The sequence below is a fragment of the Eretmochelys imbricata genome, chromosome 12, assembly GCF_965152235.1.
Source record: "Eretmochelys imbricata isolate rEreImb1 chromosome 12, rEreImb1.hap1, whole genome shotgun sequence".
Classification (NCBI taxonomy): domain Eukaryota; kingdom Metazoa; phylum Chordata; order Testudines; family Cheloniidae; genus Eretmochelys; species Eretmochelys imbricata.
In genome coordinates, this window is record NC_135583.1 from 35,087,409 (window position 1) to 35,115,310 (window position 27,902).

The following is a 27,902-nucleotide window of genomic DNA, read 5'->3' on the forward strand; positions in this document are numbered from 1 at the left end:
TAGACTATTCATGATTTTATATACTTTTATCGTGCCCCCTCTTATTTACCTTCTTTCCAAGGTCAATAATCTCTCTAGATTTTTTTTTTCCCATACACATAATCCTTATTGAATGCCACACCAGAATTCACAGGTCTGACAATAGCTCTGCCATGGCAAAAGTGTACAAGCAATGGAAAGCAAAATAATGTCAAAGCATAATTTCCTTATTTCCAGAGACTTTGCCAAATGGAAATGATATCTTGTGTAACCTATCCTTCTTGGGTCCACATGAACACAAACACTAGATTCCTGAGCTGTTTAATATGGCTGTGAGATGAGAACATATATATTTATAGCTCTAGGATCCATAACATCAGTATCTGACTGCCAACTTCACGTTTTTCTAGCTCACATGACTTTTTGTAAAATAAGATCTTAACTCACTGACTTTATGGTAAACGTGGATCAAAATAATTCAGTCTACTTCTCTTGCTGATTTTTAAGCAACATACGTGTTTGAAGGAGATTCATAAAAGCTATGTACAGTACTCATCAGTCAAATGGCTGTTTAACCCATCAATGATGGGGTGAAGGACAAAGTCAGCTATATTGGAACCAGCCCCCACGTTACAGCTTCTTACCTTACAATCCATAGCCATGGTTAGGATGGGAACCAGCTAATCCTATAAACATGGCGTCCCAACTGGAATTCTCAACCTTCTGATTTCAAGAGAGGCCCATCCTATTCTTGAGTTAAAGGCTAATTATTAAAAGTAGGGCTTCATTACTATTTTTCAGGCTAGCTGCTAGGATGAGAAACACTGAAGCAGATTTGAAATCAATCCTATGGCATGCAGAAGCCACCACATTACAAGGCATGGAGAGCTGGAACAAAACTAAACCAAATCATTACATCAATATAGACTTTTTGGATATTCTAATAAACCTGAATCAATAAAACTAATATTGCTCTGTATTCATGTAATCCTTAATGTTTAGAGAAAGGAAACAAAACCTAAATCTGAACTCGGGATTTAAGATAAGGATGTTCAATATTTTAATATGCTAAGCAGATATAGTGGAGCTGTGAACTTGGACCCAAACCCAGTAATGAAGTTTGCTTTCAGAATTTTTGTTTGCCTATGGCAATTTTCTTGACAAGTTCTTATTTAATGCTGTCTGGATGTGTATTAGATGCAAGTTAAGCTGTTTTTGAGTTTGCAGGTAAGACTGACTGTATACAGTCACTTGCCTTTAATTGATTAATTGTAAAAGAGAAATCAAACCAAAAATTACAGGTATGCATTTCGTGATGTGATAAAAGTAGTCATTAGCAAGAATATATGTGCAGGTGTTTCATATTAAAATATGCAGAATACTTCAGTCCTATATTAGAGATGATTAAGCTGTCTTTAAATGCTAATCTCTGCCTAAATCATTCATATCTTTAAAAATATTTCATCTCAAGATGTACACTAAATGATTTTTCTAATTAGTTATCAAATAGAAACCTTAATTTATTCAGATATTGATAACTGCATAGTAGCTACTTATTTCTCAGCTACATCAATAGTGAGTTACTAGACCTCCCGATTGAATTAGTTAGTTTTTATATGTATTATGGTATTGAGAGACAGTCCTTACCCCGAAGAGCATACAATCTACACAGACTTCCCTCTTCCCCTCCCATCTAGCAGGTTTAAGGCAAACCTCCTAGATGACCCAGACTCAAACTAATTAAGGATTAAATGTCACTATAAATACTTTCAATTTCACTGGGGAGCCCCAAAGGCAACTTGTCCAGTTCAAAGTGCCAGTGTTATCTGCCTCCAACATCAAGCTCCATTTAATAAGCAGCTGCAACATTCTAGACTTAGCTGCAGCTTCCAAATAGTTTCAAGGAGTCAACAACAGCAAACTTCAGTAGTCTAATATTGAGGTATCAGAGACAAGGATAAGCACAACATAGTCTACATCCTAAACAAAGAGTTGCACTAGCCTTAGCAACTACGGATTGGAAAGCACACTGTTCAACACGCCTGCTGTATGGGCATAGACTAAACCTGACAAGGTGTGGGGTGAGACATACTTTCATTTGTAACTCAATTAACTTGTGAATAAGAGTGCGAAAATACACAGCACAGGATGCCAATGTAATAAGCGTAAAAATAAAACTCTTTTGCTTTTCATAAAATAAGTGATAAATCAGATTTTAGTGACAGGACTTTTTGCCATCTGACTTTTTGTTTCCTACTATAAAGTTAACAGACTGAAATATCAAATGGCAGCCCCAGGGCTTAATGGAGCAGCTTTGATAATTTGGTTTGAGTTTATTTATTGTACTTCAGGGTAAATGTTTCAAAAAAGATAAATGAGGAACTGTCCAGCCTTTTCTTCAATGAGCAGTGGTGCCTGTTCAAGTTGACGGATTATGCTCAAACTGAATGCTAAATTGATTCTTCTCCCATCAAAGCAGAATAGAACCTTGATAATTTATACTTATAGCTGAAAGACTTCTGCCAACCAGCAGGTCCACCCACCACAATTAGAAAAAGTAAGAATAATGGATCGGTTTTAATTATACCTCATAATAAAAGGCCTGTCCTGTATTTTTACTTTATATGGATTCCACATTTAAGAAAACCTAACTACAGAATTCTAATTGGAGGAAAGTTGGAAGTGGGGAAATTGCAACTTTTAATCGATAAGCAGACTGCATATTAAAAATGTTCTATCGTACATTAATTATTACAGTTTGAATGTATTAATACAGTTTGAATGTATATTTATCTATATTTGACAAAAGGAACCTTACTTGGTTAGATTCACTGTTAAGATTTATATCTTGAACAACTTTATTGTAAGTCAGTTAGTATGAACAGTCTATGCAGATCTTAAAATGATATGTAACTGAGTGAAAGGCATTCCTCTGCATAAAATTAAAATTACTGTTTTCCAGATTAACATTTATCTATTGACACTGGTCAGGTAGCATTTCTAACTTTAATCTTTTTATCAACTTTTCCATTAAGCTGAAATATTCCACTAAAATATGTTTTGATGAGGAAATTTACTTACACTTCAAGGAAAAATTCTAATACCAGTTCTCTGACCAACTTTTGCACAGAAATTCAAATCTGATCCTTTTTCTATAAAAGGTTATTGCTAATGTCTTCATACAAAAATACCAGCATCTGAGAATTAAAATGACACTGAATTTTAACTTGACCTTTTACCATAGTATTGGAAGCACACAGAGATATAATTTCCATAATACTGAATGTTATGATATGTTAAATCTAGATTAATAAGTGTACATCAGATAAATTATTCATTACACTTAAAGTAGCTGAAATCCCTGCCAAGGCCTTTTAGAGATTTGTACAATGTCCAAGTTAAAAGCTCTTGTGCAGGCGCATACAGTATTTTACATTACATATGATCTGACTATTGTAAGTTACATTTAAGTTTTATTCGATATTTTAATGACAGTACAACAAATGTAAGGCTGGTGGTACAATATACATTTCCTACAATCATAAAATTTCTCCTAACATTACTATGAACTCAGTACAATTTTCCCTGTCTTAAGAAATGACATACACCTACATAATGCCTTCATAATTCCAGTGAAGTTCACTTAGAGGCACTCATACCAGCATTTAGTGTGGTATAAACAGCTCGCATGATATCTGCTTTATGCTGTTAGTGGCTGCTTAGATTAATCTCTTAAATGAGTTGTTGAGGTATTGTAGCAGTCCTATAGTATCCTTGCATTGATCAGAGTCATTTTTCTTCATAAGGGTGAAGTGAAATCGTATGGAAAGGTTCTTTAGACAAACATTTGTGACTTCGAAATGCTCTGACTATGGAATTTAAGGACCAGGTAAAAACTGGAGAAAAGTATGATTAAGAGAAGTAACCAAACACTTTCTAAAACAAGGTATTATGAAAACTCCCAGCTATTTGTTGCTCACATAGTAGCAGGATTTTATAACCCTGATAACTGGATCCCTTCCTTTCCCAGGATTCCTGAATACTCCGCTTCTCATTTTAGCAACTTAGTTTCATACAGAGAGCCAACGACTTATGTTCAAAGACCAGATACCTAGCATTTCCTAGACAGTGCCTTAATTGTAACAGACCATTACTTCGATGCATATTTTTCAACTATGATACTGTTTGGTGGACGTACACTAGCAGGGTTTTATTGTAGTGTCTTGCAATATTAGTACAAGACTTAGCTATTATTACAAACCCTTCATTATGGGATTTATTAATAGCACCTCAGCTTTCTAAACGAATAATCTATTTGAGCTACAGTGGTTGCTTACCTTTGGAGGGATGTTTCTATCATATTTCAATTCTTAGTCATGGCAACATACAGTAGGTAAAGTAATGCTAGGAGTATAAATAAAAAACTGATTCTTTATGCTTGACATCTTAAGTATCCAAGAGCATCTTACTGGGTGTATTAAAAACATTACTAATATATCATTTTGTACTGGTACAATGACTGATGCTATCTCAATAGAACTATAACTCAATTTCAATCTTGTGATTCACTCCTGAAAAGTGTTAAGTTACCATATGACAAGTAGTTTTTCAATTTGACAGAAATCACTAGATTTTTTTCAGCCATCAAAATGAAATTATTAGAAAAGTATAGTAAACAAAAATAAATGTCTTCACAAAAAATCCACTCAAATTCAGTAGTTTTAGTTAAGATCCATCAAATGTGTTTAATACAATTGATCCTTATAACAATTCAAAAAGTGTGAAACTACACTACACAAATCAAAATATACTAACCTAAATCTAGCTATACAATATACATTAGGAATGCAAGCTCTATAACCATATAAAATGCTTTTACATACACCAGTTGCAAAAAACTGTTCTGTAATCCTGTGGACTTGTAAAAAAGTGGATTCCAGCATTCATTTTAAATTACTGGCAACCTGTTGGGGAAGACAGAATATTACTATTGATAGGAATTTCATTAGATAAGTATGCTCAGCAGATATACAATAATTGTGGGATTCAAAAAGTAAAGCTCCATCCAAGCTTTCTAAAAAAAAAGTTTTAAATAGACTGGAAATAGTGAGAGACTTCTCCACTTATGGGATTCCATATCCTAATCCTATGACCTAGAAATGTAAAATTCCACTTACCAGATTTCAGAGTAAAAGCTAAACTCTGGGGCAACTAAAGTATAAATCATGTAACTATTTACTTTAAATGCTTAATTTTACTCACATGAATAATCCAATATAATTCAACAGAAATACTTATGAGTAAAACTGGGGTAAGAGTTTGCTAGATCAAGACTTATGTTCACTTCACTTTCTTAACTTAACATCTTGAGAAAATAAATTTCATCTGGTATTCAAGATGAAAGCATAGCCTAAACTCTGTCTCCTCTGCAGAGACTAACAACCACTTAAATCAGGTAGTGCCCACAACAGCATTAGAGAGAAGTTATCTTGATTTATACCTGAAGTTATGAAACTATTCCAAAAGCATTTCACTAGTCACCATAAAACCACTGCTAATTTACAATCTTGCATTGGTATGATTAGTGCTTTACTATGTTCAATCAATTGCCCTCCTATAATTACAAAAATGGACTTTTTGGGCCTAACTCAGTGAAATCTCAGTGCCCATGAAACTTATCCCACTAATTAAAGCCCATGCATAGGGTGAGCATTGTCATAGTAGCTTCAAACAGTCCATGATCTGCAACACCCTTAATTAGTCATGAGATTTTCTTAGTGGGGACTTTGTCATTCTTTAAATTTATTTATCTGCTGCGCCAGAAGCCATACCTTACTTAGCTGTTGCTTGAAAAGCAGTTGAAGTATCCACTGTTTCAATTGTGTAACACATACTGGTTGTACTGCCAGGGAGGCAGACAGGTTTCAAGCAATGAAATTAGATGGTGAAGGGAGCATTTAATATTGTAGTTTGTTCAAACGTTAATTGTACGGTGTCAAGCTGAATCAACAGTAGAGGCCATGTGAAGCCGTTTCACCACTTTTCTCCCTTAATACGTTGTATTTTTTTATTTTTACTTCTAATATTCTGTATCACTTTTCACTTAAAAAAACAGCCTGTCTGAAGAGGTTGGTGGGAGCTTCCAGTTTTTCTGTATCCTTTGCTAAAGAGAGCAAACCAATGCCCTAGAGCTCACTGCATGACAAAATACATTTTTTCATTACAGCACTTTCAGAATTATTCTACGGGGATTTCTGACCCACAAATCAGAGGGTAAAATCCTGGCCCCTTTAAAGTACATGGGATTTTTACCATTTCAAGCCAGGATTTCACTCAGAAAGCTAATAAGCAATTCACTCACTTAACTCTTGTGAGTGGCGGGCATCTTGTTCTCTCCTTCCAATTCTTCCACTCCTGCTTGTGTCATGAGGTCTGCAATGTTTTTCTCCAGGTCATCAATGCGACAACTCATGTCATCAAGTTCGTTTGAGTTAAAGAAAATGAACTGTAATGTTTAAACTGCTACTAAAGTGTATCATTTGACCATAGCTTCACACATTGTTACAATGGCTTTAGAAATCTCACTTGCAAGTTTAGAATTTAATATACATAAATATTTGTACACTTTCCTCCATCAGAGGCATTTTACAAGAAGAAAGGATATTTCTTCCAATAATCTGGTCAGACATGGTCTGAAATTTGTCTTGCATCTGTTGAAGCAGTGTCTGTACCTAACAGGGCAAAAAAAATTAAGTACTTAATCAAAATATTCCTTTTTACAATACTTTAGCATAATGCAGTCACTGTTGAGCTCAACTTGTTTCATACAAAATCATATGTTTGGACAGCATTGATCGAATGTTAAAAGTAACACAAACTACTCTAGAAACTTCATGCCAAAAATAATACAGCACTTATGCAGCACCTTTCTTTACAAAATAACAAAGCACTCCACCACCACTCACAAAACCTTAAAGCAGCCCTCTACATGTAACTATGGTAAGTAACATCCCCCATTATACAAATTAAGAAAGCTAGGCTGATAATTTCTCTGAGGTCTACAAACTGAGTCAGTGTGAAAAACAGAATTGTTGTGCTTTAGCCACACAATCATTGTGCATCTCAGCCATGGAAGACTTTGAGGCAAACACACTTGTTTGTGCTTAGTATTTTCAAAATACAACTCGCTCTTACACACACAAAAGTTCTAAAATTACGTGACTAGCTCTGAACTACTCTTGCAGGTAGACACCTACCAAGAGCCTTATGACCCCAATTAAACTGAGGGGGGCACGGGGATAGCAGCCAAATACCTGGGTTTTGGAAACCATCACACTGAAATGTCCCCAGAAGAAGACCAAGGACAATGGTGGCACAAACCAATGTTTAACCCAGCACCCCTGCCCCCCCAAAGTTACAGGAGCCAGACGGGGATGGTTTGGGAACACCTGTGTTGTAATCCTGGATTTGACACCAAGCCCCTGTGTGCGTTTGGGTAACTTTGACCTCTCTGCCATGGCTCCCGCAGCTGGGCAGGCCTGAGGATTAGTGCTGCTAATGGCTGGTGCAAATGAACGGTACCAAATCCACACTGCCCAGGGAAGAATCGGGTTTTACCCCTTTTCTCTCCATCGGGTGCTTTTTGTAATGCTGTGATGAGACCTCAAGTAGGCTGGGGGACAACGGGTGCCTTAGAAATGGGTCTTCCCTGAATGCCCCTGAGATTTGAAGCACCGCCTGGGTAACCGCGCCCCCCCCCCCCCGGCATTGCCTAGCCCCCTGGTCTCAGTCACTGCTCCCCACCGCCCCGCCCCTCCCATTGCCGTCCCCGCTCCCTGCCCACCACCCCGGGCCCTCCTTGGGCCGCGCTCGGTGCCCCGGGCCCGCGCAGGGAACAGCCCCGGCCCCAGCTAGGAGGACTCCCGGCACCGCCCCACTCGGGGTGAAGGCTGAGCCCGGAGCCGCCCGCTGCGCCGCCTCCTCAGGCCGACCCCCGGCCCGGGCCCCTCACCACGGCGGTGAGATCCTGCACGGTCTTGGGGTCAGTCTCGGCCATGGTAGCGGGCGGCGGCTCCGTCCAGTCAGTCACGGGTAGGCCCGGGGACCGTCTCCAAGCTACGGGAACTTCCGCGCCTCGCACCGAGATTTCCGCCAGCTCTCGCGAGGACAGGGAGCATGGTGGGGAATGTAGTTCAGCCTGGGTGAGGCCTCGCCAGAGCTAAGGGGGGAGGGGCGGGGAGAGAAGTTGCCGGGGGGGAGGGGAAGCAGGATTTTAGTAAGGAGGGAGGACCAGGCCTAGGGAAAGAAACATGGGGTCCTGGTACCTCATGTAGGATCACTCCCATTCACTTTAGAAACATTGACTTTACAGGCATTCCCGCCACTCTGGGCTCAGGCCCTTCCTGCTCCCCTTCTCCTCAGCCTTGGGGCGGGGAGTGGGAAAGAGAAAAAGGGGATGGAGCAGTTGGGAGGAGGGAGGCCCTGAATCCCGTTCCACGCTCAGGTGCTTTTTTAGTTGGTTGTGTTCTTGAGCATCTTTTAATACCCTGCCCGTGGCCAGAAGGCGCCTGGTCGCTTTGTACTAGTTGCTCAGCTTGGCTGCTCTATTCATTTCCCAGCCACAGGGCCTGCCGCTCGGAGCCCACTCCCTTCTCTTCTCACCACGCCTGCTTCCCTGACACACAAAACATAACACCCCAAATGCATGCAGCTTTAGTCTTCAGACCATTGATAACGCTTGCCGTTATGTAAAGTGTGCTAAGAGCAACTGAGCTTCAAGCTTCAGGGCATAAACCTGTTGCCTGAAGCAGTTAGGAAGGAGCTTCACCTCCAGAAGCATTATACAATTGACTATGTACAATATGGGGGTTTGCACCTACTTCTTAAGAATCAGGTGTTGGCCCCAGCTAGAGGCATGATAAGAAATGTAAGGTATCAATGGGTCTTTATCTTGTACAATAGGCGTTGTGTTTTGGTGTGTTGGAGGTGGACTGTATAATTATCAGGCATTGAAATTGATTAGTGTAAAGAGCACTTAAAAAACCCTCATAGGAAGTGAAGGTTTACCCTTTCAGCCCTTTTTTGCAGAGGGTTCGGCTTTGAACCTAATTTGGCTGTTTGTTCTTGTGTTTAGAGCAAAAGCTTTGTTCATACTGAGATTTAATAGTTTTGTTTGTGCACTTACAAAATAACTTCACAAATTGGAGAGAGTAAAAATATTTCTAGGCTCAAAATGATTTTATCTGAAGTAATCCTCCATCCTCTTTTGTCATTTAATTTTGGAGGAGAACTAAATGAGCGGTTAAGCCTGATTTGTAAGCATTTACAGGTAATCTGGATTCAGAAGGGGGATATCTGTAGGAACAGTATCATTATGTTTTTGCAATAAAAGTCAGAAATGTTACATAAATGGACTGATGATTAGATGATTAAAAGAAATATATTTAGGGATTTGTGGCATGTTGTCTATAGGAAAGAAACTATAAGCAAAATGTTGTGATTGTGAGCACATAGATCACACACAATTCATGCCAACCACTTCTTAATTATAATAGTCTTTGGTGTATGGGACAAGGATATGTGTTACAAAACTGCCTAGAATAAGATTTCACAATGGGGAGAGATACAAATGAAGCATTTACTAGGTATAGCCAGCTGGATGCAGGCATAACTCCCTGTCACTCATTTGTGGTTTTCTTTTGTCAAGTCCAATTCTAGACTGTGAGATAGTATATAGCTGACTGTGCACTGATATTTAGGCTGAACTGTGGAAAACAAATGTGCTGATTATGAGCCTTCAAGTACAGAACATGTCTCATTATCCACAAATGCTCTTCAACTGGAACCTTCCATTTCATCCACAAGCTGGAGTGCTGCATTCATGACATATCTCTGACTTGTCCTATAGCTAGTATGCAGAGATTTACATTAATACTATTCCAATGAGTATGTTGTTAAAATATCACAAGCATTATGTGTAAAAATGTCCTTAGCTATCTTTTAAATTGAAGACCAGTTCTAGTTCTGAGAAATGTAAAAGAAATTAACTTTCATTTACTTGAAGGGAGTTGTTACAATTATCTTTGGATTGTATGGCACATTGCTTCTTGAAGGCCTTTAAATTTGACCTATCTTTTGGTTGCTAAGCACCTGTGTATATGTGCTGCACATTACTAATTTTTCTTTTTCTGCCTCTTTTATATGCTGATGTGATTTTTATTCTTATACATGTCCTTCTGGTAAAACTTAATTGCCATTAGTTTCCTATCAATCTCCTTAATACTCTTTGCTGTTTTAGGGGAAGTTGTTTTATCCCTTGATTCTGATCATCACTTAACCTACTGTGTACTGTTTCCATCTGCCTGTGCCCCAAGCAATGGCAGGTTAGAGAAATGATTGGTCAATTTTTTCATTCAGTTGCACCAGTGAATCCAGAGTAACTGATTCACTTGGCTCTGTCCAAAGAATACAGGGGTGAGTGGGTTGGGGAATGGGATTCGCACCCTCAACTATTATGCCATTGTCCTGGCTGCTATTCTAGCCTCTAGGCTAGACCCTCACCTCATACGAGTGGTTCACTCGATCTGTGTAAGTGAAATGCTGACAGACCCTGGTTATCGGTGGGTGTTATCAAACCTGGGACCTCTGGAGCTTAGTGCATGAGCCTTCACAGCATGAGCTAAAAGCCAACTAGCTGTTAGCTAAGCCTGTAGGGCAGACTCATTTTATCTCTCTCTTTAAGTGGTCTTGGTGCCACTAGATGAAACAGAACACCACACCCAGAAGGTGTGTGGGTTACATAAGCATGGTTCTCATAATTGCTTCCCAAGTCTGCCCCTCACTGTCAACCTATTTTGAGTTGGTGTGGAGATTCCTACTATTAGTAGAAATTAGTAGGAATAGGATATTCCCCTATTAGTAGGGGAAGCAAAAGTGAATGGGAAGCTGGGAGGCAGTGACCATGAGATGGACGAGTTCAGGATCCTGACACAGGGAAGAAAGGAGAGAAGTAGAATACGGATCCTGGACTTCCGAAAAGCGGACTTTGACAACCTCAGGGAACTGATGGGCAGCATCCCCTGGGAGAGTAACATGAGGGGGAAAGGAGTCCAGGAGAGCTGGCTGTATTTTGAAGAATCCTTATTGCGGTTACAGGGACAAACCATCCTGATGTGTAGAAAGAATAGTAAATATGGCAGGCTACCAGCTTGACTTAACAGTGAAATCCTTGCTGATCTTAAACACAAAAAAGAAGCTTACAAGAAGTGGAAGATTGGACAAATGACCAGGGAAGAGTATAAAAATATTGCTCGGGCATGCAGGAGTGAAATCAGGAAGGCGAAATCACACTTGGAGTTGCAGCTAGCAGAGATGTTAAGAGTAACAAGAAGGGTTTCTTCAGGTATGTTAGCAACAAGAAGAAAGTCAAGGAAAGTTAGGGCCCCTTACTGAATGAGGGAGGCAGCCTAGTGACAGAGGATGTGGAAAAAGCTAATGTACTCAATGCTTTTTTTGCCTCTATCTTCACGAACAAGGTCAGCTCCCAGACTGCTGCACTGGGCAGCACAGCATGGGGAGGAGGTGACCAGCCCTCTGTGAAGAAAGAAGTGGTTCAGGATTATTTAGAAAAGCTGGACGAGCACAAGTCCATGGGGCCGGATGCGCTGCAGTCACTGGAAAAATCATGGAGCAGGTCCTCAAAGAATCAATTCTGAAGCACTTAGAGGAGAGAAAAGTGATCAGGAACAGTCAGCATGGATTCTCCAAGGGCAAGTCATACCTGACTAATCTAATTACCTTCTATGATGAGATAACTGGTTCTGTGGATGAGGGGAAAGCAGTGGATGTGTTGTTCCTTGACTTTAGCAAAGCTTTTGACACAGTCTCCCACAGTATTCTTGCCACCAAGTTAAAGAAGTATGGGCTGGATGAATGGACTAGAAGGTGGATAGAAAGCCGGCTAGATTTTTGGGCTCAATGGTAGTGATCAATGGCTCCATGTCTATTTGGCAGCTGGTATCAAGTGGAGTGCCCCAAGGGTCGGTCGTGGGGCCGGTTTTGTTCAATATCTTCAGTAATGATCTGGAGGATGGCGTGGATTGCACCCTCAGCAAGTTTGCAGATGACACTAAACTGGGAGGAGTGGTAGATATGCTGGAGGGTAGGGATAGGATACAGAGGGCCCTAGACAAATTAGAGGATTGGGCCAAAAGAAATCTGATGAGGTTCAACAAGGACAAGGGCAGAGTCCTGCACTTAGGACAGAAGAATCCCATGCACTGCTACAGACTAGGGACCGAATGGCTCTGCAGCAGTTCTGCAGAAAAGGACCTAGGGGTGACAGTGGACGAGAAGCTGGATATGAGTCAACAGTGTGCCCTTGTTGCCAAGAAGGCCAATGGCGTTTTGGGCTGTATAAGTAGGGGCATTGCCAGCAGATCGAGAGATGTGATCGTTCCCCTCTATTCGACATTGGTGAGGCCTCATCGGGAGTACTATGTCCAGTTTTGGGCCCCACACTACAAGAAAGATGTGGAAAAATTGGAAAACATCCAGTGGAGGGCAACAAAAATGTTTAGGGGACTGGAACACATGACTTATGAGGAGAGGCTGAGGGAACTTGGATTGTTTAGTCTGCGGAAGAAAAGAATGAGGGGGGATTTGATAGCTGCTGTCAACTACCTGAAAGGGGGTTCCAAAGAGGATGGATCTAGACTGTTCTCCGTGGTAGCAGATGACAGAACGAGGAGTAATGGTCTCAAGTTGCAATGGGGGAGGTTTAGGTTGGATATTAGGAAAAACTTGTTCAGTAGGAGGGTGGTGAAACACTGGAATGCGTTACCTTGGGAGGTGGTGGAATCTCCTTCCTTAGAAGTTTTTAAGGCCAGGCTTGACAAAGCCCTGGCTGGGATGATTTAGTTGGGGATGGGTCCTGCTTTGAGCAGGGGGTTGGACTAGATGACCTCCTGAGGTCCCTTCCAACCCTGATATTCTATGATTCTATGATTACATGCAGGGTGTGGAAATCTCTTCTAGCTTCTTCTAGAATCTCTGTTCTTTGTTAAATAATCTTTTACATGTTTTCATTGTACACAAATCTAAGTGCTGTGTGTTAAGTGGAGCTGTGGTATAAGGTGTAACTGGTTAGCTGGTGTGTACTATTCCTTTGAGAGTAACCGATCTATGAGGGCCCAGTGGAACAGGGGCTAGACACTTCAAGGGGATGCTCAGTGTGGTCAGGAGTTGGAGTGCTCCTATTGCTTACCTGGGGTGAGTGGGGAGAGCTTGTGTTGCTGGGGGAGTTAGGGAGCTGATCCCTAGCAGGTACAGACAAGACTTCCTTGCACGAAGAGCAGATGGTAGCGAGGTGCCTCACAACCTTGGGTACCCTCAAGAAGTGTTACAGATACCATATGGGTGGTTTAGATTAAATACCACTTTTAGTAGTGCACTATGCCCCTCTGTAGTTAGCCTAGGCTGCCGTGATTTGGTACATCTTGCCTCTTTATCAATTCAGTAACTTCCCTCATTCAGCTCCATAACCTCAGCTCTCCTAGAATGGACACATGGGAGTTTGCCAGGCTTGGATGCCCAAAGCACTCTGGGACCAAAATGAGAAAAAAAGCCCAGCACCCATTTAATGCCCCCTCCAAACAAACAAAAAATACGCAAGCATCTCGTTTTGTTTAAGAGGTCAGTGAAAGAGTATTGACAAACTCAATGATCACATCTGGAAAATCAGTCCTCCTCTATTTTATAACCAAATCTACCAATCGAGTGGCGGTCTTTAAGTAGCATCTGGACAAAGAAACAAAGTCATACAGAATGAGAGTTTCAAAAGCACTCATCATTGGCCTATCTGTTCACTGGATCACTGGTACGCTTGCTGTATCAGTGCAGTGTTACTTCCACTGACTTCAACGGGAGCAGAGTTAGGCCCTGGCTGAGTTAATTTGCAAACCCTACCCACAATCAGTGTCCGTGCCCTAAATTTTTGAGATTTAGTTTTTCTTTGGCCTCCTGTGCCCTTCTGTAAAATGGTGATGTTAGTCCTGTCTGCTGGGTGAAATTCTTTGGCCTTTGTTATGCAAGTCAGACTAGATCATCATAATGGTTCTTAGATCTATGAAAGTGTCTTGCAACCTCTCTCTGATTCTCATGAAGTTTAAGATTTGTATTATGAGGATGTGGGTTTTGAAGTGAGGGTTTTTTTTCTTCTTCTTATCATTCACTTACTCATGTGGTGTATTTAAACAAAGGCTAATTTTTGAAAATAATGTATTTTCTTTCACTTCTTTTTTCGAGACTGGACTGAGGCAAAATGCGAAGCAAGGGAGGAGAGTGTGGATTAATGATCCCTTCATGGTAATGTTCAGAGATAACTAAAATGAACAGAACAGCAGTAAACTGGGCTGTTCTTTAACCAGATTTTTAATGGTGAAGTCTTAATTTAAAATGAACAGACAAGAAGACCTTTAGAATTGATAAAGGAGCTGTGAGGTTCCTTAAAATCACTATCACCCTACAGAACAATGAGTCATAGTCAGACTGTACACCAGATCAGGCACATTAGCATCTGGTCATTATCATGCATCCTCCGAATGACAGGTTATTCACCTAGTATCTTACCTTTCTGTAACAGTTTTAATCAAAAGCACCTTGACTAGCCACTTAACAGTGAAGAGAAACATAGGACAGCTGAGAACTAATTTTATCTTTGTTATTAAGCTCCTTTCACGTATCCACAATATGTAAAGAATTAAGACACAAAATAAAGAAGCATCCAGTTAAACTAAAGGGAGTATTTGGGAAGCAGAATGCAATTACCCAAAGGGGAGTTTTGTCAGGATACCTGGGTTCATGCTGTTACTATTGAAAAACAAGTAGTCATGATCTTAGCATAACATCTCATGTAAACTACAGCCCATCCAGCAGCCTCACATCCTTGGTGCAATACTGGACCATTTGCACAACAGTAACAACTCAGAAAAAAAGATTATATTATGTTATGTATTCTGTAAACCGGTAAGCAGCCCTGATATACTAATTATTTTAGACATAAGAACATAAGACGGCCATACTGGATCAGACCAAAGGTCCATCTAGCCCAGTATCCTGTCTTCCGACAGTGGCCAATGCCAGGTGCCTCAGAGGGAATGAACAGAACAGGTAATCATCAAGTGATACATCCCCTGTCACCCATTCCCAGCTTCTGGCAAACAGAGGCTAGGGACATCATCCCTGCCCATCCTGGCTAATAGCCATTGATGGACCTATCCTCCATGAAGTTATCTAGTTCTTTTTTGAACCTGTTATAGTCTTGGCCTTCACAACATCTTCTGGCAAGGAGTTCCACAGATTGACTGTGCATTCTGTGAAAAAATACTTCCTTTTGTTTGTTTTAAACCTGCTGCCTATTAATTTCATTTGGTGACCCTTAGTTCTTGTGTTATGAGATGGAGTAAATAACGCTTCCTTATTTACTTTCTCCACACCAATCATGATTTTATAAACCTCTCTATATCCCCCCCTTAGTCGTCTCTTTTCCAAGCTGAAAAGTCCCAGTCTTATTAATCTCTCCCCATATGGAAGCTGTTGCATACCTGTAATCATTTTTGTTGCCTTTTCTGAACCTTTTCCAATTCCAGTATATCGTTTTTGAGATGGGGCGACCACATCTGCACGTAGTATTCAAGGTGTGGGCATACCAATAGATTTATATAGAGAAAATATCATATTTTCTATCTTATTATCTATCCCTTTCTGAATGATTCCCAACATTCTGTTTGCTTTTTTGGCTGCTGCTGCACATTGAGTGGATGTTTTCAGAGAACTAACCACAATGATCCAAGATCTCTTTCTTGAATGGTAACAGCTAATTTAGACCTCATCATTTCATATGTATAGTTGGCATTATTTTTTCTAATGTGCATTACTTTGCATTTATCAAAGTTGAATTTCATCTGCCATTTTGTTGCCCAGTCACCCAGTTTTGTGACATCCTTTTATTGCTCTTGGCAGTCTGCTTGGGACTTATCTAATCAATCTATCTATCTATCTAGACCTATTAAGTGCAGTTGCCATAGTGTGGGGAAATGTAAGGACTGTGTAGTTACGTGATATTTACTAAGTAAAACTCTCCTGCATGTATCTAGGATATAAGCACAGTATTTATAATCTTTTTGTGACTCTGAAATCAGTTTTATTGCTTTGCAGCTTGTCCTAAAACAAGGACTGTTCGTAGCAAAGCTGTTTTCTATTGAGATATAGCAGTGCTGTTGGGAGGTTAGAAGGAAGATATACAACAGCGGGTTTTGTTAGTGAACTGAAGACAAATGCAGTAATACTGGAGTCCTGAGGTCTCTTTCCCTTGTTTTTTTAAAGCATCATTCACAAGAAGAGCTAATCAGAGCGTTTCACTTTGGAAATATTTCTTGGTAGGCTGATGCAATTTTTTCCTAAAAAGGAACCCTAGTATTTAATAAGATTTATTTTGACAACATGAAACATCATTTCATATACTGGGGCAGATTCTAAGATGGTGTAAATCAGTATAGCCCTGTTGCCTTTAGTAAACCTATGCCAATTTCCATCAGTTTAGGATCTAATCCACTAAATTTTCTGACTTGAAATCTGATTAAGACACTGGAGTTGTACAAGGGATGAATTTTGCCCAGTAGGCCAAATTCAGACCTGGTGTTAGCAGGAGAAACGCCAGAAGGAGAGTCCATGGAACTATTTATATGTGAGTAAGGGGTGCAGGATTGAGCCTGTACTGGGCTTGTGGCACCTTAGAGACTAACAAATTTATTTGAGCCTAAGCTTTCATGAGCTACAGCTCACTTCATCAGATGCATTCGGTGGAAAATACAGTGGGGAGATTCATATACACAGAGAACATGAAACAATGGGTGTTACCATACACAGTGTAACGAGAGTGATCAGGTAAGGTGAGCTATTACCAGCAGGAGAGCAGCGGGGGAAGGGTGGGGGAACCTTTTGTAGTGATAATCAAGGTGGGCCATTTACAGCAGTTGACAAGAACGTCTGAGGAACAACGGGTGGGGGGGGGGAAATAAGCATGGGGAAATAGTTTTACTTTGTGTAATGACCCATCCACTCCCAGTCTTTATTCAAGCCTAAGTTAATTGTATCCAGTTTGCAAATTAATTCCAATTCAGCAGTCAATTCGTTGGAGTCTGTTTTTGAAGTTTTTTTGTTGAAGAATTGCCACTTTTAGGTCTGTAATCGAGTGACCAGAGAGATTGAAGTGTTCTCCGACTGGTTTATGAATGTTCTAATTCTTGACATCTGATTTGTGTCCATTTATTCTTTTACGTAGAGACTGTCCAGTTTGGCCAATGTACATGGCAGAGGGGCATTGCTGGCATATGATGGCATTATATCACATTGGTAGATGTGCAGGTGAACGAGCCTCTGATAGGCTGGCTGATGTGATAAATTTGTTAGTCTCTAAGGTGCCACAAGTCCTCCTTTTCTTTTTGCAGATACAGACTAACACGGCTGCTTCTCTGAAACCTGTACTGGACTTGAACTTTGGTTAAGTTCTCTATGATCTGAAATATCTTGTTACCTGAAATCAGATCATGTCCCCTAATGTTTACTAATTACATGGAATATTTCCTCAGTTATCTGAAACCTTCACTATGAGATCTTATCTGAATGCCATGAGGCAACACTGAATAATTGCAGTGATTCTGAACATACCAGCATGTGTATATTGATTGTGCATACGAACTGTGCCATCAGCATTGCCCACTGCCATCATTTTATTGTGCACAACTTATAGAGTTTAAGGTACCTTCTAGGCCTTTAAAATCACATATGCCTTTTTGTGTTCTCTTGCTACTTAAGCCAGTGAATTCAAAGTATACAAGTTATTGAACCCAGGTATTCAAAGTATTCAAGTTATTGAAATTTTAATAAGTCAGTTACTGCTTGGGTAGATGAAGGCTGAAATGATTGGGAAAATATTAAAGTATAACAAACAGAACTCATCCGTAATTTTGAGAAAAGAAATATTCCTTGGCAGTTTTCAAATATACATGAGGTTGGGATATATTAAGCAAAGGACTGTAATTAGAAAACATCTAGCAAGGGAAAGATAACAGTTCTAACTTTTGGTTTCATGCATCATGTGAATTATGTTTAACTGAAACTGTATTAAATAATTATGGGGAAAAGCAACATTAAGACTAGAATAAATTGGAAAGTAATTTGTGGCAGAACAGGAGCAATTCATGGTGTTTTTTTCAGACCACGTTTTCAGAAACTAACGCTAACTAGATTTTTGTGTGGGTGTGCATCAAATGTGATGTTACTGTCCAATGGACAGTAAAATCATACTTGTTGCAGCTTTCCCCTTTACTGGTTTTTACCATGTTGTATGTGCAGTGATAGAACCATGTGCTGTTATCATCCGAACTGATCCAGGTTGGGGAGACTTGGCAATCGTACACTGACATCAGTAAAATTACAAGACCCAGAACTGGGGTAGACGACTGCACTTAGAGTCCAATCTGAATCTTTGTTGGGGAGACCCTGTGGCACAAGGCCCCAAATACCCCCACTCTCCTCAAGTCACAGGGGCTGGGGGAAGCAGAGCAGAAACTCCTGAGAACAGAGGGACTTCTCTCCCACCCCATAGCAGGAGCTGGGTTCAAAAGTGGGAGCAGCAATGGGGTAGGGTAAGGGTGGGCAAACAATGGCCCAGGGGCCACATCCAGCCCTCCAGATGTTTTAATTTGGCCCTTGAGCTCCGGCCGGGGACCAGGGTCAGGGTCTTGCCCGACTCCGCATGCCTCCCGGAAGCAGCGGCATGTTCCCGCTCTGGAACTGCAGCCAATGGGAACTGCAGGGCCGGCACCTGCGGACAGGGCAGTGCACAGAGCTGCCTGGCCGCACCTCCACATAGGAGCCAGAGGGGGGACATGCCGCTGTTTCTGGGAGCTGCTTGAGTTAAGCACCACCTGGAGCCTGACCCTGCCCCCCTCCGGCACCCCAACCCCCTACCCCTGATCTCCCACCCACCCTCTGAACCTCTCGATCCCAGCCCGGAGTACTCTCCTGAACCCCCAACCCCTCATCCCCAGCCCCACCCCAGAGCCCGCACCCCCAGACGGAGCCCTTCCGCTCTCCCGCACCCCAGCCCCCAATTTCATGAGCATTCATGGCCCGCCACACAGTTTCCATACCCAGATGTAGCCCTCAGACCAAAAATTTGCCCACCCCTGGGGTAGGGTGAGGCCAATGATGTGAGCACATTCTGCTTCACTCTAGATTATTCTTACTCTCTGCCAATTGGTTGCTTCTTCCTATGTCCCCTCACTGACACTTGATTAAAGCACTTGGGAGTTTCTGAATGCTAGCTCCATGGCAGTGATTCTAGGCCATGCTTGTTATTGAGGGGTGAAAGGCTTTTGCAAAGAGATGGATGTTGCATTTTAGAATCCATAGTTTCCCTGCTTTCTGGTGGAAAGGAAGTTCTGCTGTTGATGGGCCACTACTGAATCTGACCATCTCTAGTAAAAAGGAATCCAGAGACTCCCTAAAGATCTGCAAAATGATCCCACATTACCATAATTCTTTACTGTTTGGCCAAAGCTCTGGAATATGTGCAGCATCAGTTCTGTAGCTTGTGGTTTGGAATGGATGGCTTAGAAAGTTCATAGGCTTTATGGACATGCATGCGGCTTTGTTTTACCAGCATTGATTATATTGATAGCCAGTTTTGGAAATGGTACAGCCCTGTAAATTGTATAGTTAAACAAATAATACCAGGTTCCTAATCACCTGATTTATTGAAGCAGTGACGCAAGTACACTTAGGGCCCCTAGAGATCCAAACCTACAGGGTGGATGGAACCCACAACATGCATGTCACACTGGGGTTTGTGAGTGCACGTAGGCACTTTTGATTTTAATGGGCTTCAGGGCGCTTAGCACTTCATGGGATTGTATCCATAGATTTCTTCTTCCTTGAAGAGTTTAGAGTGCATCTTTAACCTGCAACCCATCTGCAGTTACGTTCTGGAGTCTTTTTGAAATGCTTAGAAGAAATTCACATTATTTAAACTGTTCTTAAAATGTGCACTTTAATAACTGGCTAAAGTAAGTTTACAGAGTGATAGAAGCTCAGTTCTATGCAATACTATAATGTAAGTACTATGTCAATAGAAATAATATGGAATATCTCACGCTGTTGTCCATGTGCTGCTGCTCACCTTGACTTAAAGGGAATAATCTGTAGATTAAATGCTATTTTATTCTCCTTATTCATTATTCAACCCACAGGCTGCTTTAAGCTACCATCTGTCCTCTGTTACGCTTAATGTTTGGAGGTATTGATCAAATACTGACGGGTCGGGCAGGCATAAAAACTGATTTGAAGGAGATCTATTAAATGCGATAATTACTTCTCAAAGTTTCATGACGAGAAAGGCATAATTATCAAAAGGTGGAAAGTTTAAATAGTAACTTTATGAAGCAATCTTAAATGTATATATTTTACAATGGCCAGTCCTATATCACATGGGGGGAAAGACTGCAAAGAAAAGAAAGATAAAATAATTATTCTCTCTGTCTAAGAAAACATACATGAGAAATTATGGTATTAAAAGCAGTTTTTCTAAGGCAGTAGGAGTGGGAATCGACATCTGGCTTATATTGAAAAGATAGTTACAATCTTAGGTTCTGATTGGGCACTGGGAACTGTGTGTTTAGACCCCTGTGTCTGCATGGAGTTCCACTGACTTCAATGACACTCAGTGCAGAGGCAGGATCAGGTCCACAGGGGTTAATATCTAGGACTTCCATAGGGACCTAATAGTCAAGATAGTGGCCCAGACTCTTTGGCTTGTGCTTTGTCCCTTTTGCTGCTCAGGTGGCACAAAGGGGGTGGATTCTGGCTCCTGGTATAAAGCTAGCTGAGCCAGCTCCTGCTTCACCCCCATGGCAGTTTAAGAAACCTGGCAGAGGAGTTCCACTCTGCCACTCTAATTTTCCATTGGTGTAAAGTCTAGCAGCCCCAAGGCTTCTCTGAGCACTGGGATTATCTGGCTGCCTAACACTCTCAACATCACTTCTCTGCACTAAGCAGACCTCAACTGCTGTGGAGAATCTAGCCCAATGACTGCAAGATGCTGATTGCACTCATTTGACTTCAGCAGGGAGTTAGGGTGGCCAGCACTAGGAGAAAGAATGCTTTGCAAGTGCCCGATGGAACTCAACAAAATATTGCCCCAGTTGAAGTCTGTGGGAATTGTGGGCACAGATCACCATCCAGGGTAAAGATAAAAACTTTGTTGGTTGAAGCTTTGTTCTTGGCTGTTTGCACCATGAACTGTACCTCAGATCTAAACATTTTTTCTCTCTATGGATTTCAGATGCATTTGACATTTTATTGACTGAAATACTTGGGGACCTACCTTTTAAAACTCTAATTTGCTCTTCTCCATAATTTATATCCATTCCAGAGGGTGTCTCATTAAAGTTCCTAGGAGCAGCAGTCACAAGTAGTAATTTTGTAATGGTAATTAAATGTAGTTGATTGCATTTCGACTTGAGTAATTAGTGAGAACTTTGGCTGAAAGTTTCTGTAGCAAAGACAGTTTTAAAGGGGTGAGAAAGGAGAAGTTCTTAGCGGAGATTCTGCACCCGGCGTGACATCAGTGAGAGATTCTGCAGCCGGTGGAACATCATAGGCACTGGCTCTTTATGCAGGTCAGTAACAGGATTGGACCCTGTATGATGAATAATCCTCTTCCTCTCTCACATGGATTGCTAGATCTGACTAAACAGAACACGTTAACCAACAGGATGGTCCTAAATCATTGATGGCTTGCTTTTCAGAGGTGCTGAGCACCCTCAGGTCTCATTGCCTTTGATGTGAGTGACAAGATGCCCTGCAAGAGCTCAGGATTTGGTTCTTTAGCAGAAGAGAACTTGTTGCTGCAATTGTGGCAACATTTCCCAGTTATAACACATTTTCACTGGAGAAAATTAACAAAAAATTTCAAAGATTGGCCTGAGAGTGAACAGATGGCTGGTTTTTATTCACAAAAGACCCAGTTACTGTTGCTGGTGGAGGTGGCAAAACTGGATCAGTTTTTCAAAATCCCATTCAGTGCTTTAGTCACAAGCTTCTGCTTTAACCGCAAACTAGGATATGTTCCTGTTGGTGGCCAAGCCAGTACAGTAATAACTTTTGAGTGGATGATGATTTCTCCATAACATACAGGAAGCACAGTTATGAACCCAAGAATTGAAAGAGCAATACTTGACCTTTACAGCAATTCTGACTCTTTCATTTCACTCCAGAAATCTTAGACTCACAAAAAGCTTTCAGTAAATTTCAGTGGAATGGCATTTAATGAGTCTAGGAACTGAGGGTAATATTTTGAAAAGCACCTAAGTGAATGAGGAATCTAAGTCCCATTTTCATAAGTAATTTAGGGTCAGATTTTTAAAAGGATGTAAGTGCCTAAAGATGCAGATATGTGCCAACTAGTGTTTTTCAAACATCATTGATTTCAATGGGAGCTAGGTGCCTAGGTACTTTTGAAAATCCCAGTACGCTCTTTCCTGCATCTTTAGGTGCCTAAATAACTATGAAAATCTGTCTCTTAGTGCCTTTGAAAATGGGACTTAGGCACTTTTTAAAATATTACCCCAAGTCTATAGTATTACTGTTTGCATTTCCAAATTAGACAATTAAGTGTGATAACACATATTTAAGTATGTAGAAGTATTTGTTGGAGTATATTCATCAGGAACCAGGATAGTTGTTGGGTGTGGTTTACTTGAGGTTTTTAATTGAAATTATAATAATGAATTAAGTTATTTTCTACTCTTAATGCAGTCTTTGCATTTTGAACCTAATCAGTTGAGCCAGGGAGTCACTGGAATATCTCACAAAGAGATAATACAATGAAGTTATTTGGTGGTTTAACATGTAAACCAATAATCCTATGTCTCATTAATTAACTCTACCTTCTTCTCAGCCTAAGAGAATGTAAATTAAAAGTTTGATCCTGCAAGATGCTGAGTACCCTCAACTTTCACTGGGAATTTTGGGTATTCTGCAGCTCCAGGAATTGCTCGATTGCAGAATTGAGCCCTATATGTTTTGGGGTTCTGGGTGTGGCTGGCTCCAGCCGGGGGTGTGGCTGCGAGCTCCTGCTGCTCTGAGCAGCATGGTAAGGGGGCGGGGAGTGGGGGGTGATTGGATAGGCGTGGGAGTCGTGAAGGGCCTGTCAGGGGGTGGGGGTATGGATAGGGGTCGGGGCAGTCAGGGGACAGGGAGCAGGGGGTGTTGGATAGGGGATGGGGTCCTGGGGGGCGGTTAGGGTTGGGGGGGTCCTGGGAGGGGGCAGTCAGGGGACAAGGAGCAGGGGGGCTGGATGGTCGGGGGTTCTGGGGGGGCGGTCAGGGGACAGGGAACTGGGGGGGTTGGATAGGTGTGAGAGTCCCGAGGGGGCCTGTTGGGGGGCAGGGGAGTAAATAAGGTCGGGGCAGTAAGGGGACAGGGAGCAGAGGGGGTTGGATAGAGGGTGGGGTCACGGGGTGGAGGGCAGTCAGGGGACAAGGAGCAGGCAGGGGTTGGATGGATTGGGAGTTCTGAGGGGGGGAGTCAGGGGGCAGGAAGTGGGAGAGGGAGGATAGGGGGCAGGGGACAGGGTGGTTCGGGTAGCATAGCCTTCTCTATCTGGCCCTCCATTCAGTTTTGCAACCTCGATGTAGCCCTTGGCCAGAAAGTTTGCCCACCCCTGATGTAGGCTGTACATGTGTGTGATGCCTACACTTAAGGTGTTGAAGTTGTTCCACTCCAGCCTCCATTCAAAGGGCCAGTTCCTTAGCTGGTGTAAAATGGTGTTGATCCATTGACTTCAGTGGAGTTATGCTATTTACGTCAGCTAAGAACTGGCCCAAAGTATTCCTGCCTATTGCATTTGATGCCTTGCCTGTTACGTTATTTACAAGGGCTTTTAGTATTCAGTAGGCAGTGCTATACCATAATGATTTTGTAGGTTTGGTTGGATGAGGTAATGCTGGCTCTTAAATCTATCTCACTGAACAATTTCTTGAAGTTCTCATTTCTGTCCACCAAGATCATAGTATTTTAATGAGTTATTTACTAGTTGTAATTTGTCTGGCTGATGTTCAAAGTCATTTCCCCATGGCTTGTATATCTGCTTCTTCTGACTGGGTGGCTAAGGTTAGATGTGCTCTGGCTTTTCAAGGTTAACAATATCCTCAGAAATAGCTGAAAGGAGATAAACGAGCCCAACCTGGACACTTTTTCAAGAAATGAAACTGAAAAAAATACACACATTTTTCAAGAGATGCTGACGGGAAGTACTAAGTTCTCCACAAAAAATGCTTTGTTATTGAGTCTCCAGATTCCCTTATGGGCATTACGTTGGGCTGTCAATTCCTCTCAACTAATCATTAATCCCCGAGAAATTCCCCGCACTGAGACACTACAGTACTGCTTAATTTGAAATACTTTTGACATAGCTCATTATTATCATATGTTTTGCCATTCTCAATATTACCTCCACTAATCCCCTATGGAGATATAAATTGTTGCTGAAAGTTGTACTGCTCTTGTCTTGACCAAATATTTCTGGTATTTCTTTTTAAGCTGTTGGTCAGCCCTGGCATTGGAGAATATAAAAATGTCAAGGTCATGTGAGCTGAAATACCTTGTCTTTCACATAAACACTTCCAGTAATGTGAAAGAAATATTTCTGGCTCATTCGCTTCTGGGATGCACATATCATATGAACTTGTGCTGAATATTTAAACTGATGTTAGGGGTTAAATATATATATAAATGAATCACCCTACTAGTTTAAATTCACTGGAGTAGAAGGAATATTCCTTGAAGAAATCTCTTAGAGGATTCATTGGGATTTTGATTGCTCTTAACAGACAAAGCTGGATATATTTAATTATAAGAAATACTTGCTGTGTGTGTGGAGGAGAATAGATAATTGTTCTCAGAGTCTGCTCTGCCAGGATTCGTTTTTCTTTGCTATTACATTGAAAGAACTTTGCAATTAAATTGGGAACTGGGAGTTACAGCTATGTACCTACCCCAGGCCAAGACTAAAGACCACCAAAACCCTTTCCCATTGAACTGTGTCTTCTTTAAAGCTGTGAAAGAGGCATTATTTGCAGATGGACAGGGGTGGGAGCCAGAAAACAAACAGACAACTGTGGCATAGATGTTGCAGCACCCTCTGGCTTGAAGTGGCTTCCATTATATACAGGGTTTACAGTTTGGTTCAATGGCTCTCAGCACCCCCACTATAAAAATTGTTCCAGCACCCCTGAACTGTGGAACCTGGCAGGAGAAGGCAGACTGGTAATGGGTAGATTTTGTGGTGTCTGTGAATTATATGAATAATGGATATATTACAATCGCTTTGTAGAAATATGGAACTATAGTACTGTATCAGTTTTTGCATAAGGGCTCACCGTTGGCTTAACACTGCTCCTAATAAAGTCCATTGTTAAACTCCCATTTCTTCTCAGCTATATAGTGATTTGAGGTTAAATGAACACATCATATGTTGATTTGCAGTCATGATAAGGTTGCATGGCTTTTCTAACCCCAGTATTCAGGTCAAAGAGGGTAAGTACTCATGCTGCCTACTTCTTCACTTTGAATTGTGGCACACTGTTGCTTTTCTTCCCACTGCATTTAATTATTGGGTGGTCTCTATACTGTAAATAGGCAGTGAAAGTCTCCTCTCTGTTCTTCAGTGCTGATCTATCTGTTGGCCAGTCTACACTGTCTTTAAAGTTCAGCAATCTAAAAAGGTGTCTCTTTTCCATCTCTATCATATTAAATGTGTTGGGGAAATGGCAGCTGAGAAGTAATTGCCTATTTTTAGATAGAGTTGATGATGCATAATTTTCAATGTTTTAATGTAGCAATTCTAAAATACAAGCTTAATTTTAGACCAATGAATGCATGATGTTCAAACATAAGTTTTCTGTACAGGTAAATAACAAAATATAATAACATGCAATATATAAAAAGAACAAGTATATGCAATGCTATTATAATTCGTTACCTAGACACCTCCAATGCACCCAGTGCTGAACAAGAGAGTTTATTAGTCCAATCTAATAATTTAGGGCTAGATTGTAGCTGGGATTTTCAAAAGCTCCTAAGTGAAATAGGAGCACAAATCCCATTGAAAGCCAATGGGATTTATACTCTTAGTTCAGATAGGCATTTTGGAAAATCACATCCAGTGGGTGAAATCCTGACCTCATTGAAATCAACTGGAGTTTTACCATTGATTAGGACTTCACCTTGTGATTTTAAGTACAGCCCAAACAGGGGGATGATACATAAAGTACACCATCTCAGGAATAGCCCTGTGCTTTAGACATACCTTTAAGTCACAATTCTTCCCTTTTTTCCCTTCTGGCTCTCGGAGGGTAGGTGCAACTGGTCTTACACTGTCAGTACAGTCCTGATTCAGCAAAATACTTAAGCACTGAAGTCAATAGGATTTAAACATGTGCTTTAATGCTTTGCTGAACTGGGGCCTAAATCTGGAAGCCTTCAAGATGAAAGCTTTTCCCGTATATTATCCTGCCCTGCCACATCTCTCATACCCCTTTAAAAAAGAAAAAGAAAAAAGAAAACTGGACAAACAACCCTACATTAATGCAAAGTTAAGGTGATCTACAAAAATGAAGGCTTAATATGTAGCTTTAACTATACCCCCTAGCAATGCAATACAACTCTTACAATAAAAGGCATGTTATCTTAGATACACTTTTCCACAGTTTAAGACTGTAAAATAAATTGTATTGAAAAAATATATTTATATGCATAATTGTAATTGATAAGTGCAAGGGGCAGACTTAAGGTTATGTAATTTAACTTTCTGATTTCCTGAGTTTTGAGCGCATAACTTTGGCAAAATTAATTTTCCATTGTCATCTTGTGGATTTTTTTTTTGTTTTTCATTTTAAAATAAACTAGAGCTTATAAAATATTATTTGTGAATAATATATTTAACAAGTATTTTTCAGTCAATTGTTGAATACATTATTCATAAATACTGGGTTCCCATTATTTGACGAGCCATCGTATAGACTCCATCTAAAAGGAGAGATTATTTGACACTGCTGCCTGCACTCCTTTGCATCAAATACTGTAGGAGTTAAACCTCCTCAGGCTTATTGATGCAAACTGATTGCTTTAGTTATCACCACTGTTCAGATCTGTGCTATTAATATGTAAGGAGCACAAATGGTGATAGGTATAGAACATATGTAATTTCTGTTGCAAATTACTGTATTGAGCCTGGCAGAAAAAGTGGGTAGGAAGCTAGTCTATTAGTTAGTTACCTCTACCTCTTTTATTGCTTATACATGCAGCACAGGAATATTGCAGATAAGGAACAGGGTCAGCACTGAGGATGCATATCGGAGGGCTAAAGGTCACAGTGCAATTCATTTCATTCTTGAAGCAGGTTAAGAAAGTCTGAAATTGTTGGGGTAGCACATGAACAATGTTACAACATAGGTACAGGGGCAGGGGAAGATGATCCATCCGTGTGTTGCCACCAGTATTGATGTAGTGTAACAGAGTTTGACTAGGAAGATAAAGAGGAAGTTAAGTGTAACACAGTGATAATGGAATGATCAATGCTGCATGCTACAGTAGTTTGTGTATGTAGCTGAAAAGGAAGATGTTTCATTAGTGCTGGGTGCAGATATTGACAGATGTAAGTGAGATGCAAGCTGCAATAGAAGTGATGGTGACCAAGCTAAGAGGCTAGCATGGGGCAATTAACATTTGTTAATTAACATACCAACAGGCAGAAAGAAAAAGGACCAGAAAGCACCAAGGCAATTTTAACCTCACCCTTC

The 27,902-nt window shown here is 40.9% G+C and overlaps 1 protein-coding gene across 1 annotated transcript; it reads right to left on the minus strand.

Annotated features, from left to right (window-relative positions):
* Positions 1–3,432: 3,432 nt before the first annotated feature.
* Positions 3,433–8,124, minus strand: HSBP1 (heat shock factor binding protein 1). The gene is made up of 4 exons (XM_077831136.1): positions 7,991–8,124; positions 6,644–6,710; positions 6,341–6,459; positions 3,433–4,943 (listed from the first exon to the last, which is right to left on the minus strand). Exons 1-3 carry the CDS (start codon positions 8,033–8,035, stop codon positions 6,341–6,343), a joined length of 231 nt encoding a protein of 76 aa, XP_077687262.1. The 5' UTR covers positions 8,036–8,124; the 3' UTR covers positions 3,433–4,943.
* Between the last annotated feature and the right edge of the window lie 19,778 nt (positions 8,125–27,902).

What these genes read in the sequence shown, in the direction of transcription:
- HSBP1 (XM_077831136.1), bottom strand. Translation starts at nt 8,035, where the DNA reads ATGGCCGAGACTGACCCCAAGACCGTGCAGGATCTCACCGCCGTG. An exon ending in TGCAGGATCTCACCGCCGTG is followed by an intron (nt 6,711 to 7,990) that starts GTGAGGGGCCCG and finishes TTGCCCTGTTAG; the next exon opens with GTACAGACACTGCTTCAACA. An exon ending in TGACCAGATTATTGGAAGAA is followed by an intron (nt 6,460 to 6,643) that starts ATATCCTTTCTT and finishes ACTCAAACGAAC; the next exon opens with TTGATGACATGAGTTGTCGC.